Source organism: Vulpes vulpes, chromosome 14 (genome assembly GCF_048418805.1).
Source record: "Vulpes vulpes isolate BD-2025 chromosome 14, VulVul3, whole genome shotgun sequence".
In the NCBI taxonomy this organism is placed as follows: Eukaryota; Metazoa; Chordata; class Mammalia; order Carnivora; family Canidae; genus Vulpes; species Vulpes vulpes.
The window spans coordinates 137,091,166-137,106,304 of record NC_132793.1 but is presented as its reverse complement, the minus strand read 5'-3'; the positions used below and the strand labels follow the sequence as shown (position 1 = coordinate 137,106,304).

At 46.1% G+C, this 15,139-nt stretch overlaps 1 protein-coding gene across 7 annotated transcripts in view; it reads left to right on the top strand.

Annotated features, from left to right (window-relative positions):
• SLIT2 (slit guidance ligand 2) overlaps positions 1-15,139 on the top strand; it is a 352,220-nt gene that overhangs the window by 275,017 nt on the left and 62,064 nt on the right. For all 7 annotated transcript variants that reach the window (XM_072738007.1, XM_072738006.1, XM_072738002.1 and 4 more), the window contains 7 exons: positions 1,207-1,350; positions 4,010-4,153; positions 5,716-5,882; positions 7,157-7,289; positions 10,519-10,587; positions 13,372-13,443; positions 13,907-13,978. In XM_072738007.1, the coding sequence (XP_072594108.1) occupies positions 1,207-1,350; positions 4,010-4,153; positions 5,716-5,882; positions 7,157-7,289; positions 10,519-10,587; positions 13,372-13,443; positions 13,907-13,978 (801 nt within the window). The remainder of the gene's footprint in view (positions 1-1,206; positions 1,351-4,009; positions 4,154-5,715; positions 5,883-7,156; positions 7,290-10,518; positions 10,588-13,371; positions 13,444-13,906; positions 13,979-15,139) is intronic.

The following is a 15,139-nucleotide window of genomic DNA, read 5'->3' as shown; positions in this document are numbered from 1 at the left end:
GAGGCAGGGAGACCCAGAACAGGGGTCGGGCCCGGAGGCCAAGGGAACAACGTCCAAGTAAGAGGACACATCGAGGGATCCCTGGGTGGCTCAGCGGTTTGGCGCCTGCCTTTGGCCCAGGGCGCGATCCTGGAGACCCGGGATCGAATCCCACATCCGGCTCCCGGTGCATGGAGCCTGCTTCTCCTTCTGCCTATGTCTCTGCCTCTCTCTCTCTCTCTGTGACTATCATAAATAAAAAAAATAAAAAAAATAAAAAAAAAGAGGCCACATCGGAACGGAAGCGAAAGGGAGCGTCGTTGTGTGTAGTGTGAGCAGCCCGGGGCCGCGCCGACTGCACGTGGCCGGGCGGACTCCTCCCTGGGCGCTCCACCCCCGCCTGGCCTGCGTCCCACAGGGGTTCCCGCTGCTTGTTCTCCTTTCCACTGACCCTGATTGTGCTCCCGTTATAGCCGCACCTTTCATCCAACACATGTTTATTGATCAGCTACTGGGTGCGGTGCTCCGGGACGCAGGAAATGACACATCACACCGGTCCCTGTTCTGGGGGCCTGTGCGGTCTTGGCGGGAACCAGGAGGACGCGGAGGGTAGGACCTTTGGGCAGGCGTCACCTCCACGGCTGTCGTTGCCCTCCGGCCAAGCGTTGTAGAGTCTGTGGCACACAAAATAGTCAGTGCCGTTGGGTGTTTTGACTCATGCCTACAATGAGCAGTTTAACTGCAAACAAACCCAAATTCAGGGACATTTCTGATGCCACCTGAAAACTCACACTTAGCCCACCCTTTTCTCTACGTGACTGCCTTCTTTGAGTCATTCATTCATTCCATCGTTTTTATCAGGGACCCTTATTGTAAAAGTTCCTTATTAGGTTTTGTGCTGGACATAAAGATCCGTGCAAAATACCTGACCTCAAGAATTTTATGCTCCTGGGGGACCCTTCAGGATCATTCTAACATCGATGGGGCTGGTAGTTTCCACCACCGGCATTCTCCCCCAGTATCATCATCAGACCCCACGGAGTAGGACGTGGGGTCTCTTCAGAACCTCAGGGGTGCTGGGCAGTGAAGGGCTGGGAAATCATGAAACCCTTGTTCCCGAGAAGAAAACAATCGGACATACTGTGTCAGTGTCCTCGTCGTTAGAAAGAAAAGCTCACAATCCTCGTCTCAACAGTGTTTTGTTTCATTATTATTATTATTATTTAGAAACTTCAGCAACAACAAGATCACAGACATTGAAGAAGGAGCATTTGAAGGAGCAGCTGGTGTAAACGAAATCCTTCTCACGAGTAACCGTTTGGAAAATGTTCAGCATAAGATGTTCAAGGGATTGGAAAGCCTGAAAACGTTGTAAGTATTCTCCGCAGAGGGATGCTTCGGCCGCAGCCCTGGCACTCACTGGCCTGGGACACTCATCCCGGGCCCCGGGGAGCAGCGCCGACACCTGCTCACCCCCCACCCACCCCCACCTCTGCCTCCAGCTCTCACCAGCACATGCACATGCCCCACACACACACACACACATACACATGCGTGTTCTGTGCGTGCGAACATCCCCGTGCTCGGATGCCCCTGACTGACGTGTGTTGCTTGCAAAAGCTCAAGAAGGCCTCCTGGCTGCTGATTGCTCAACAACAACAAACTGAAGTCCTTGCTCCAGCGCTTGTTGGGATCTGGCCCCTGGGCCGCCCCAGCGCGTCGGTCCTCCTGCCTTTGCCTCAGACGCCTCCGTCCAACGTTCGCTGTTGGGCTGGGGCTCGAGCCCCAGGGCCCAGGCCGCACCCTGCGGCAGGGTCGCTAGCAGCTTACCTGCGGACCCCGTCGTCTGTTCCTTGAGGCCTCGTTGAAAAGAGGGGCTGCCCGACGGGAGACCTGGTGCTGCCCCTTGCGAAGAAACACGCTGCGGGTTGCGGCCACTCCCTCGGGGCGTGGGGGGAGGGGAAGGGACAGTCTGTGGCTCCTAAACGCCGTTGGCCAGAGAGGCCAGGGATCCGCGGAGAGCAAAATACCTGCCGCCCCGTGCGCGTTTCCAGGGTCTCAGTAGCTCCCTGGGCCCTGGCGGGGACGCCGGTCAGAGCCCCGAGCTTCGGGAGGTGACCCGGAGGCGGCCGAGGGGCGGGCAGTGGGGGGCCAGGCGTCGCCGCGTGCCCTGCACCATGTGGACGACCACAACGACGGGGCCCTCGGGCTGCCAGGCGCGGGTGCTGGGGACGGGAGGGCGGAGCAGGGCCCGTGCCCGTGGGGCTGTGTCCCCTGCCCCCGGCCGCCCCAGGGCCCATGGAACCCGGATCCTGGGACACGCCGAAGCCTGTCTGGGGGGCCCTGTTCGGGGGGCCGCTTGCTCCTGAGGTGGCCGCAGGGGCTGAGCGAGGAGGCGTGGGGACAGGAGGGCGGCCCACCTGACGGACCCCCCCCGCCGAGACCCGTTGTCCTGCAGCTCCGGAGCCCGGCAGTGGCTGTGCGGGCGGCTGACCCGAGCCCCCCGGGCCTGGGCGGCCCTTCCTGTGCGGAGCGGGTGCGCTTGCTGTCCCCCTCAGGACACCGGTCCTAACAGCCCCCCATCCTCTCTAGATGCAGCCACGTGGCAGGGTGGGCTCAAGGTAGGAGGTGCGGGGCACCCGGGCGAGGCCGTAACAGCGCCAGGGCTCGCGGAGCATTGGCCGGCTGCTTCCATTCACATGATCCACCCCGACAGTCCCTGCGTTCCTGTGCTTGGGTGCGTTTCTAGCAGCTTCTCTCCCTCTGACCTTGGGCACTGATGACGGATGCCGCGGCCCCCACCCGCTCTACTGCATGAGGCCGATGGAGGGTCCTAGACCCCAGCTCCGAGGTCCAAAGAACGAAAGTAGGTTTGTCAAGATGTGATTGTCCCCGGGGGGCGTCCGTCAGCGTGGAGGCTGGCAGATGCCGACGAGCAGCCCCCTCTCCAGACTGCATCCCCCCCGGGCCTCGGGGGCCTCTCGGAGTCTCGGGGGCCACAGCTCCGACGTCGTGGCCGGGTGCCCAGGTGGTGTCTCAGCAACAGGAAGCGCAGCGTCCTCCCATGGCTCCAGGAGGCCGGGACCCCGGCCCGATGGGGACCACGGATTCTTGGTCACTCGCGGCCCACGGCAGCGCGGACAGAAACCCCCTTTCTGGGGGGCACTGGCTTCCGGATGTAAAACGATGCCCCAGTGAGAGGCGGCGTCCTGCTTTCCCCCTGCCTGTGCCCTAGGAGACCAGGGAAATCGATGTGTCCTTTATTCCCGTAGAACAACCTAGAATTTTACGGGAACACTTTGTTGCCCGCTTCTTTTCGCCTCTCGGTTGTGGGTCCTGCGGCCTTCCAGCCGGGCAGGGGCGCCGCGGGGCCGGAGGGGTCCAGGGCGTGACAGCTTCGCCCGCTCCCAGGGACACCTGTGGTGGCTGTTCCTTGTCACGTCGGGTTTTCAAGGACTGTTTCCTGCCTCTTCGGAGCCTCAACGGAGAATTGAGAACGGAGCCAGAACCTCGGCCGTGATGGGGAAAGGACAACGGCGTTAATCCCACTGACGGCAACGACCAAAAGTTCAGAAAAAAGAAAAGTCCGAATTCTTTCAAGAGAAGCCTGTTTAAATTTTACTGTGAACAACTGGAGTCTGCTAACGATCGTCTCTTTTCAAGTCCCAAACTTTAAAGGAATAAAATAATTCTCATAAAGAAAATAGTTTGTGCGGGCCCCCTGGGTGGACCAGCGGTGGAGCATCTGCCTTTGGCCCAGGCTGGGACCCCGGGGTCCCGGGATCGAGTCCTGCATCGGGCTCCCCGCAGGGAGCCTGCTTCTCCGTCTGCCTGTGTCTCTGTATCTCTCATGAATAAATAAATAAAATCTTAAAAAAAAAAAAGGGGAGGGGGGAAGAAAAGGTGCGAGAACTGCGGGCCTCGGCCGGTTTGGGCTCCCGAGCCCGCGCTGCCCGTCCTCGGCCCGGTGGTGCGCTGCCCTCCGCCTGCCCGTGCGGGGCCTAGTGACCCACTGTCCTCTCTCCCTCAGGATGTTGCGAAGCAATCGCATAAGCTGCGTTGGCAACGATAGCTTCACGGGCCTGAGCTCTGTGCGCTTGCTCTCGCTGTACGACAACCAGATCGCCACCATCGCGCCGGGGGCGTTCGACACCCTGCACTCGTTGTCCACCCTGTAAGTACCGGGCCTGCGCCTTAGGGGCGGCCCCCGGGGCGTCGCATCGCTTGCTGTCACCAGTCGCATTTGAAGGCCTCATCAGGCATTTCACAAAAATGGGGGCAAGTGTTCGGGGATCAACAGAATTTGTCGATGTGGAACGTGCCGTAGTTTTCCTATCAACGCTGCATACGGCCAGGTGTTGAAATCCAACGATGACTGTAACATTTTTCAGCTCTATTTTACGACAATGTGATGTGACGTCATCTCTAAAGTTGCGTCTTAGTGTGACTCGATGGCACCGCACATCACAGTAACGTCGTGGCTTTTCCCCAGTGTTCTTGCACCAGAGTCCTTTTGGCGTCAGGTGTCATAAAAATGGAGCTGATAAGGTTATTGCCAACAAACTGCTCCAAAGGAGCATTCACGGCGACAGGAGTCACATTAGGATGGCCGGGCCAACAATAAAAACAGCTCACCAGAGGGCATTTACCACGATATTAGGAAAACATTGAAGAAATAGGTTGAGCCTGTCCAAGAGCACATTTTATGGAGACAGAAAATAAAGAATATTTGTAGATCTATAGTCAGAACTCAGAAGGTCTTTTTTTTTTTTAAGAGGAAAAAAAACGTCTAAACAATGTATTTCAGCTCTCTTAAATGTCAGTATGTAAAAAGCAATGTTTGAAATGATAAATCCTACAACGGATTTGATTTCCTAGGAACGATGGCATCTAAATATACTAATCTAACTGAAAAGGTAGTTAGAAAAAAAAACACATCCCACATAGCTCAAGTCACTGAAGAAATAATTTGCGGGAAGCATCCATCCATCAGTGAAGTACTTAATCCTCTTTCCACATAAAATGTGACACTTTACATCGAGTGAATAATTTGTGCATATTAAAGATGGCATGTTTATAAATAATAAGGTTGTCAATAGGTTTGTGCTGAAGTGGTGAGATGCCAAAAGTATTGAGATTTGTAGAAGTAAATTCATTTTTATAACTGGCATTTAATCAACTCAGCTGTCAGTTTAGATGGGAAACCTATTCTCTGGAGCAAATAAGAGATGGAAATCTCGAAATGACAAATTAATGAAATAGCTGTTGTCAGGTTAAACTCAATAATATAAGGTAATCAGCCTTCATCTTTATATTAAATTACTGCATTATCAGTGTAGGGAAGTTTGACAGCACGTCAGATCGCTGACGAGTTTAAATTCTCTCTGAATGAGATCTCTGTCGGGATCCAGCGTGTAAACCCCCAAAATTGCTGCCCTCGCTTTATTTTCTGCATGAAATCATTTGAAGAATTCTTACATGAAAGTGTTGTTATTTTTTAAGATCCAAACATAAATATCTTAGCCTAAAGAAAAGCATCCTGTGTGTTGAGTATGATGGAGAGTGAATGGCCGGGCGCGGGCGGGGGGAGGTGGTTGGTGGGTAGGGGCAAGCATGAATGAGGAGCAGTAGTTTTAGCAGAAATGGGGTTGGGGGGGAAATGGCAGCATGGGGTTTTGAGAAGTAAGACCCTGGAACCCCACACTCAGCCCTGCGTTGTTTCCTCGCGGCTCTTAGAAACCTGTTGGCCAACCCTTTTAACTGCAACTGCTACCTGGCTTGGCTGGGCGAGTGGCTCAGGAAGAAACGAATTGTAACCGGAAATCCTCGCTGTCAGAAACCATACTTCCTCAAAGAAATCCCCATCCAGGACGTCGCCATTCAAGACTTCACGTGTGACGACGGTAAGAAGGCCTTGCTAGGCCTCTGGTCACCAGGCCTTCAGTGGCTGTCTCCTGTGCATTTTTTGCTCTTGTTTATTTAGGCCTAGAAACAGGGCACATACTTCCTCAGAGCTGCCTTCACGGACCCACGTCGGCTTGATTGGCGTTCCCGAAAATTTTATTTAAATTTCCCAGTTTCCAAAGTGTGGTTGACACCGTTTCTCTAGCTTCATTGTGACATCGTTAGTCTAAGCATCGCTTTTGGTTACTGCCATTTTCAAAGGAGAAAAGCAATTGGCTGAAAAGAAATAGAAATTCTAGTAAGCCTGACAAAGATAGCAGTTTTCACGGTTTTTTTTTTTTTTTTTTTTTTTTTTTTTTTTTATGATAGTCACAGAGAGAGAGAGGGGGGCAGAGACACAGGCAGAGGGAGAAGCAGGCTCCATGCACCGGGAGCCTGACGTGGGATTCGATCCTGGGTCTCCAGGATCGCGCCCTGGGCCAAAGGCAGGCGCCAAACCGCTGCGCCACCCAGGGATCCCCAGTTTTCACTTTTTAGTGCTCTGTGTCCATCACAATATTTGATTCTCATGATGGCCTTGTAAGGTAGGGAGAGCCAGGTGAAGGGAGGGCCCCTTTGAGCCTTAGATTTTAAAATGAGGGGCATGTTGGGAATCCCTGGGTGGCTCAGCGGTTTAGCACCCCCTTTGGCCCAGGGTGCAATCCTGGAGTCCTGGGATCGAGTCCTGCGTCAGGCTCCATGGAGCCTGCTTCTCCCTCTGCCTGTGTCTCTGCACCCCCCTCTCTCTATGTTTATCATGAATAAATAAATAACTAAGTCTTGAAAAATAAAATAAAATAAAATAAAATAAAATAAAATAAAATAAAATAAAATGAGGGGCATGTAGATTTTTCTGCTAAACGTTTTAAATTAACCTACCCCTTTATGTCTCTTCACGGCTGTGTCCTTATAATTTCTCTGTAATTCAGTTTATATTTACATAGTCTCATTAAAAGTGTGATTTTTATAAATAACTGAACAAAGAAAACTGCTGTTATGATTGGATGAATTATACAAATTGTGACTTGTTTCCTGGAATCCGGCCCCAGGCAATCAGAAAGCAGTGCTCTGTAGAACGGATGGCATCAGTTTGTAAATACTCAAGGTGCTGGACGCACATAAGTGATCTCGTGGCTCAAGACTCTGGTGTTTGTCAGGGTCAAAGCACAACATCCCTTCTAGCATTTCCAAAGCCCCGCATCTGGGTTTTCCTGTGTTTCTTTTGGCCATTTAGGAAATGACGACAGTAGCTGTTCTCCACTCTCGCGCTGTCCCACGGAATGCACGTGCTTGGATACAGTTGTCCGATGTAGCAACAAGGGCCTGAAGGTCTTGCCCAAAGGTATTCCCAGAGACGTCACCGAACTGTAAGTAGAGCTTGCCTTTCTGTGTCCTTAACAAATCCCATTTCAACGCAGGAAGTGGAAACCAAACAAAAGTCTTTAGAGGCCCGTCTCCAAATTCTGTTCTGTAGGCCATTAAATAGCATCATGTCAAGCCCTAAGATCATATAAAAGCCAGCTTAGATACACTTGGGGAATGCTGGTTGTGTGTGTTTCCCTCCTATTCACTGTGGGATTTCTCAGCATCGGTATCATGCTAAGGTTTGCTGTGACGCCCCAAGAGAGGACGGTAAAAGATGAGATAGCGCCCACCCGTGTTTGTCTCCATAGCCCTCTTCCCTGGACCATCTTGCAAGACTCAGATGCCATCAAATACACCTTGGGAGATGCTGTGTTGTATTTAGCTTATCTACGATGTCTGGGATATTCCATATGGTTAATTATTCTTTACCACTGTGTCCCCTGATTGGATAGTAGCTTCCCACATGGGATACGTAAATATCCAGGATGTAGAAGAAGCTGGGATAATCTTAATCCTTAGCAAGAGGTCCTGCCCTCTGGACCTGAGTTAGAATCCTTTAGATTGTGAAGGGTGTGGGGCCAGTTATCCCTAAGATTTTTCATAACGACCGCAGACAGCATGGTCAGTATACACCCCTCTAGATCCCCAGCACCATGCGCGTGCGCACCTTCTTAGCTGCCTCGTGTTACGTATGTGGGATGGAATAAATTCAAGAGAAGGTTGCCTGAATAACATGACACATGCACGCACCATTCCATTCACGTAATCTGTAGACTAACGTAGCAGGGACAGAGGTGCGATGCGAATGCAGTTGCGCCTTTTGCCTCTGTTTTCTCCTACGTGGAACTACCTGTCAGAAGGGCTTTAAGCTCCAGTGTACTCTGTGCACCTGTAATTCACGCACGCGCGTACAAGCAAGATTCTAAACGAGTGGCTTGGATAGACTTCTGGAAACATGCAACAGAGGTGTTATGAGTTTCAAAAGATGCCCCTTCGGCTATCAGAGAACTGATCTGCAAGTCAGGTGCAGTTCTGCGAGTCCTGATCTGGTCCTGAGTTGAACACTTGAGGGGAAAAGAAAGGTGTGATCTTCGCGCGGAGACACAGAGGGTCCCTCTTGGATCTGAACTGCTCTGAAGTGTTTAGCTTCTCTCTCGCCACCAGTCACGGTTGTTAATTGGCTATAAGCACTGCTTTGTGCGTGTGTGTAATCAGATACTTAATTCTTATTTTAGTAAGTGTTTCTTTCCGAAGATTACTCTCCATCCAGCTAGATGCCTTTAGAGTATTCTGTATGCAAAGCATCGATTCTGGAAACACCCCAGCCACGAACACAGCACTCGGCATAACCAGATCATCTGTAACGGGGAATCTCTCCTGAACTGGCCCAAACCTTCATGCTTCTACCCGATTGCCTATCAAAAACTTTTAAACATTCTCTAATTTCCGTATTAAATTACACTAAATAAATAAATAAATACATAAATAAAATAATAAATTACACCTAAGCACCTGCTTGAGTCACATCCTGCCGATGCCATCCATATGTTTCTCCATCAGACAGTTGGATCTTCAATCTGTTTCTTTACAAAGTATTGAAAAGTCGTATTTTTCTGAAGAAATATGTCACAGAGATGAGGAAAATATTAACTCCTCTCTTGTGAATTCTAGTTTTACCTCCCCAAGAGCTTATTCTTAGAATCATACCAAGGCAGCAGGATCCTTCTCTACGATCACATGCATGCATGTACTAGAAAAACTTCATTGTGTATTATATTAAATTATTAAAGAATTTGGCAAAAACAAGGACATATTAGTGGACAATTTTGAACAAATGGTATCTATTATTTTTAATCAGTTCCATATAATTCCTCTCTTAGATTGTTTTACATGTAAACATCCATAGCACACATTCTGAATCTTTTTAGCTTTCTGTTATGACGTTTTTCCAGAATAAAGGGAGGATACTGAGGTAGATGGGATTATGCTTCCCTCTAGCGGTACCAAGGCTGAGGTGGAGGAAAGAAACGAGTCGAAGAAGAAATGTGAAGTCAGAAAATTTGAACAGGCATAGATAGGTTGGATGTCATAACATAGGCCTGATTCTTAGTCATGTGTCTATTACAGATTATGATACTTTGTGCCATTTACATAAACCTTTTATTTTGAACTGTTTGAAAGAGATTATTATCTGAGGCAGTTTCTCAGCTACTTCTCTATCCAGCAAAAATACTGGTAACTTCAACCTCAGACCTCAAGATTGGCCACAACACTGGGGTAGGAGGTGCTGTGTGCCCAACATGCCGCAATTGTGGGCACATCCAAAGCAGATGGCCCACGTTGCTGGAAAGACGTTTGACCTTCATCGTCTACATTCTCAGAAAACACAGCCCTCGTTGACGTGGAGTTTATTTATTTATTTATTTATTTATTTATTTATTTATTTATTTATTTATTTTTGTATGTGACGTTAGGGACAGAACTGTAAGCATTCACTTAGTTTTACATCTTGCCAGTTAACCCCAAAGTCTATCTAAATTCAGATGATTCTGCTGACTTTAATCAGAAGAGGAAACCCCATATATATACGTGGTTGTCTAATTATTCCTTTTACATATATATATGCTACATGTGTGCTCTTGCTAAAGGTTGTGATTTTCTATAAAACCTTCTGAGGTTATCTTAAAAATTATGTTTAGGATATTGTTTTCACCTGAGATCTAATTGGAATTCCTAAATACCTCCTTTAAGGCGTCCACTGTTATTTACTAAGTGTATGGCTACGTGTTAACGGCAGTGAAGAGGGGCCTTGCCCTCAGGAGCAAGACTCTGGCAGTACTGAATGCATTTCATGGTACTGTCCCCACATAAATACAAGCAGACTGGAGGCCAATAAAAATATGCTTGATTGCACGAACCTTCTACCTGATGCACAAATGGTTGGACACACGACGTGCCTCATCACATAAGCCACAAAGAGCTGCACTCACCAGTCTCCCCTTGGTTTTATAATGTACACTGAGCAACCCACAAAATAATTCTACTGAATTGGACAGCTGTGCTCCCCCCGCCTTTACTTCTTTTATCTGACAACGCCCCGCTAGGAGCATATCTTAAAGCCAGAATTGCAGAGTGCTTCCTTGCCTCAGTTAAGAGCGAAATAGTGTCACACCACGCCACTGTTCCTTTAAAAAAAAAAAAAAAAAGATAATATTGTTTCCTTGTTTTTAGGTATCTGGATGGGAACCACTTTACCTTGGTTCCCAAGGAGCTCTATAACTACAAACATCTAACGCTTATGTAAGTAACGTATTGAATTTTTTTCATCTTTGACTTAACTCTGTTTCACCAAAGTGGGGGTAGCAAGGGGCAGAAGATTTGGTGGACCTTTCAGATAATATAAATCATTTACAGATAGATGCTTCCCTCCTTGCTCATCACGGTTCTGGATCACTAGCTGCATCTTCATTGAATATCAGTCAGGCAATGGCGCTTCTTAGAGAAAGGGCCTCCTCGATCCAAAGTACAAATATTGAACAAATCTAAGTATCGGAGAACTACAGAAAGGCAGTATATTTGGATACTTATGATGATGAATAGGGGCTATTTTATAACAAGCCAAGAAAAGAAAGAAAGTAATGGCTTTATTCTTGACCTTAAGCAAATGGTTGTGGTTGGTAGTAACTTTTCTGAAAATACATTTTATTAGGCTTGGTTTTCTCATATAAGACATCCTAAGTTAAGCCATGGACTCCCAGTATTCAAATTTAATCTTTTAAAATTCATTTTTAATTACACGGTATTTAAGTAAACTTGACAAACAGGCTGACATTCTGAGCATAAATTTTAGACTTGGGCTTTTTTTCACTTTGGTTTGATGCCCTTGTAAGATAATATCTTTTTCATAAACGTAAATGATTTTTAAGTGGTAGTACAAGATTATATTTAGATATACCAATATTTCAATCTATTTATAAAGATTTTATAATCTATTTTTTAAAGATTTTATTCATTTATTCATGAGCGACACCGAGAGGCAGGGACACAGCAGGCTCCCTGCAGGGATCCCGATTCAGGACTAGATCCCAGGACCCCAGGATTACCACCTGAGATGAAAGCAGATGCTCAACCATTGAGCCCCCTGGGCGTCCCATATATGCACAATATTTTCAAAGAGATATAATGTTACAATATGTAGTGTCACACTTAGAGTAGCCTTGCTGGTAATTGATAAATCTCAAAAAAAAAAAAAAAAAAAAAACTAACAAAAATCAGTAACAGGAGTAAATGTAAAGGGAAGCACTTTATCTTTAGTTAGGTCCTATCTGATTTTAGAGTTAATATGGCTGGCTGAGAAGGCTGATTTCTAGCATTCTTAGAATAAGGAGGTTTATTCCTAATTAGTGAATTCCAGAAACGCAAGTCACAGAAAATGTTACACTTTTCAAAGTAAACTTGATCCTAAGAAGGTTGTGATTGGTTAAAACACTGCTCATCATTTTCAATTTCCCTTAAACATGTAAGAAAAACTTTGTAGAATGTGTAGGACTATTTAAATGAAAAGTGATTAAATTAGGAAACAGAGAATATTCCCTAATATGTCTTGTTCTGCCTCTAGTTACTTATTTAGTAGCAGCAAGAACTGATTACATACATTTTCTTCTGTTAAATAAACCATTAAATTGCTGCCATTTCCGGAGGGTCACTGCAGCAGAACTGGGTCATTTGTGGGACAGTATCCAGTTATTTAAGACCAGTTTGGAAATGAAAAATGAGATTCTGTAGATCCAAGAATGGCTTTACCAATGATTCATTATGTTACTCTAGGCAAATAAATTTTGCGAATATAGATATGCTTATTTTCTAAATTTAGGGATAGTATTTCAGCAGCTAAGAAGATGGATTATGATGCTCCTATGTCATTCCTATCATTTTTCAGGTTGTATAGTAGGTTCATTTTACTGATATTTTGGTTATTTTTAATAAAGGAATGGATAATCTTTGGCTTTTCTGCACCTTACATTTATTTATATATTTTTCTTTAGAAAGAAAAGGAATGTACACAATACCACGATCATAAATTATGTCCTATAATTTTTCATTTATTCATGAATCTTCCTTTTGTTTATGTATTTATCATTTTGCATTAAGAACACTCAGCGAATATATGCCTATCACTATATGACTATGTGGACATAAACATTCACTAATTTTTTTCTATTGCAAAATTGCCAAAGATATGATATATATCATGTCATTATATATTCTATATTATTGTATTGTATTATACATTACAATATAATTATAGTCAAAATTTGTATTATATGTCATATATGGTCCCACATATATTACACATAATAAAAATAAGATCAAGCTCACCGAGTATACATTACAGCCCATAGTAGCAAGTACACTTGGCTGTAAGCAACCATGTAGCAATGGTTAAAAAATCCACATCTCTCTTATCTACTTAGTCATTAAACAGCTATTTTTTGAGGACCTACTGTGTGCCAGTGACTTTGCCCTTTTTCATTATGGTGCTGCAAATGTCATTTAATGAGTTCCTTTAGTTATCAGATTGGACTGTGGGTCCCCGTGAGCCTACATATCAGGGATGATGAAGGATATGCAACCAACGGAACGTTCAAGAACAAAGGCTTATTTCTCACACATAAAATGTGTCTGTTGTGAGTGGCCTCCACATGTCTCTGCCCCGGGACCAGGTCACAGTCACCGGCTGGGGGACATCACAGGTCTGGGACAGGAGCGAGCGGAGGGAGAAATAGGAGAAGGGAGCCCAGCCTAGAGCTTCTGTTCTGATGTGAAACCCGCCCTGGTGCCCACACTTACTTCTCTGGCCAGAGCAAAACATCGTCACTTCTAATTTCAACAGGCCAGGGCTTGAATCATTATGAGTACGACGGTCTGTCCCCGGGGGTCATCCAGTGTTTTATTTTCGGGTAAAAGCGGCGTGTTCACAACACCATTGTAACCGAACAAGAAGAGCTTTGTCTTTCTAAGAATCACTAACCTCTCACTTTCTCGGCTAACAGGATGCTCCATGTGTTTCTTTTTCTCTTGTAGAGACTTGAGCAACAACCGCATAAGCACTCTTTCTAATCAGAGCTTCAGCAACATGACCCAGCTCCTCACCCTGTGAGTATGAAAACGTGGTGCCGAGTGCTTGTTGACTCACTGGACAAAATGCATATCCTGGACGCTTGGGCATCCCTCGAGAAATATAAATCTTGTGGGAGAAACAAACAAAAACAAAAAACAAAAAACCTCGATAAATAAACAACTATAGAATATTATTTAAATTAAAGAAAAAAGTGTTGGGTTCCAGAAAAGGAACAGAGTAATTTACGTTTGTGGATGGGTTGGGAGAGACCCTCAGGCGGCCTGTCAGGGGAGGGAACCGGGGGCACGAGCATAGGCCGGGGTGGGAGGCGTGCCCGACTGTGTCCCTGACAACACCAGCACTAACCAAATACTGTGCATCAGTATCCCCAATTTGTAAAATGCTAAAACAACCTTTTTCGTAACCGCTTTCTTTTGAAAATGCGTTTGGCCTCTTCGGGATATCTGAGTAAAACCAATCGACTGTGTCTGCTTTCAGAATTCTCAGTTACAACCGTTTGAGATGTATTCCTCCTCGAACCTTCGATGGACTCAAGTCTCTCCGATTACTGTAAGCATCTTAGGTTCAACAGAATGTCTCTTATCTCAGGGATCTGAGTTTTGGCTCATGATTTTTAATGATTTAACTGCTTTTTTTGATTCTTGGGTGTTTTCATATCTATACGTTAGGATTTACTACAGATTTGGAAATCGGAAAATTCTATCTCTTCCTGTATCACTACCCAACAGCTTTTATTTGGGCCTCACCACATTGGTGCCATAGTCATTTATTTGGTAATGGGTAATAGTGAGATGTATGTTTTATAGAGATCCAACTAATTTTGAACGAAATACAGAAAATTTTAATTTCTTTAAAAAATTATATAATCAATGAGTACATTTTCTACTACTAACATAATTTTATTTTATTTTATTTTTAATTTTTTTAAATTTATTTATGATAGTCACACACACAGAGAGAGAGAGGCAGAGACATAGGCAGAGGGAGAAGCAGGCTCCATGCACCAGGAGCCCGACGTGGGATTCGATCCCGGGTCTCCAGGATCGCGCCCTGGGCCAAAGGCAGGCGCTAAACCACTGCGCCACCCAGGGATCCCCACATAATTTTAAATATATGAAATGAAGCATGATTCCCAATGAGTCTCCTCCCCCAGAATGAACAGTTACAACAGTTTTATGTGTCATCAGGTCCTCTTATATATACGTTTATTTTTAGATGCTGATGTATGTATACCCAACAGCTATATACCGTATAAAACCATAAATTGGATTTGTTCGTGTTCTGTCCTTGGTTAATTTTTATTTAACAACGTGCTTTAGACTATTTCCATTCCATCTTATAAAAATATTTCTCAGCTATTTATCTGGTAGAGAATATTCCATAGGATGAGGGAACCGTAGCTTAATGACCCTCATCTTTAACTATCATGTGTTGGGTTTTGGTTGTTTGGTTGGTTGGTGTTGTTTTGTCTTTGAGCGGGGAAGGGCAGAGGGAGAGAGAGAATCATAAGCAGGCTCCACACCCAGGGCGGAGCCCGACACAAGCTCCATCTCGCAGCCCTGAGATCACGACCTGAGCTGAAATCAACAGTCAGACCTTAACCGCCTGAGCCACCCAGGCACCCCCGCTGTCACGTGATTGGATTCCAGATTTTCATTGTTCCATGCGGTGCCAGAGTGAAAATCCTGTGCATCCATCTTACTGTCAGGT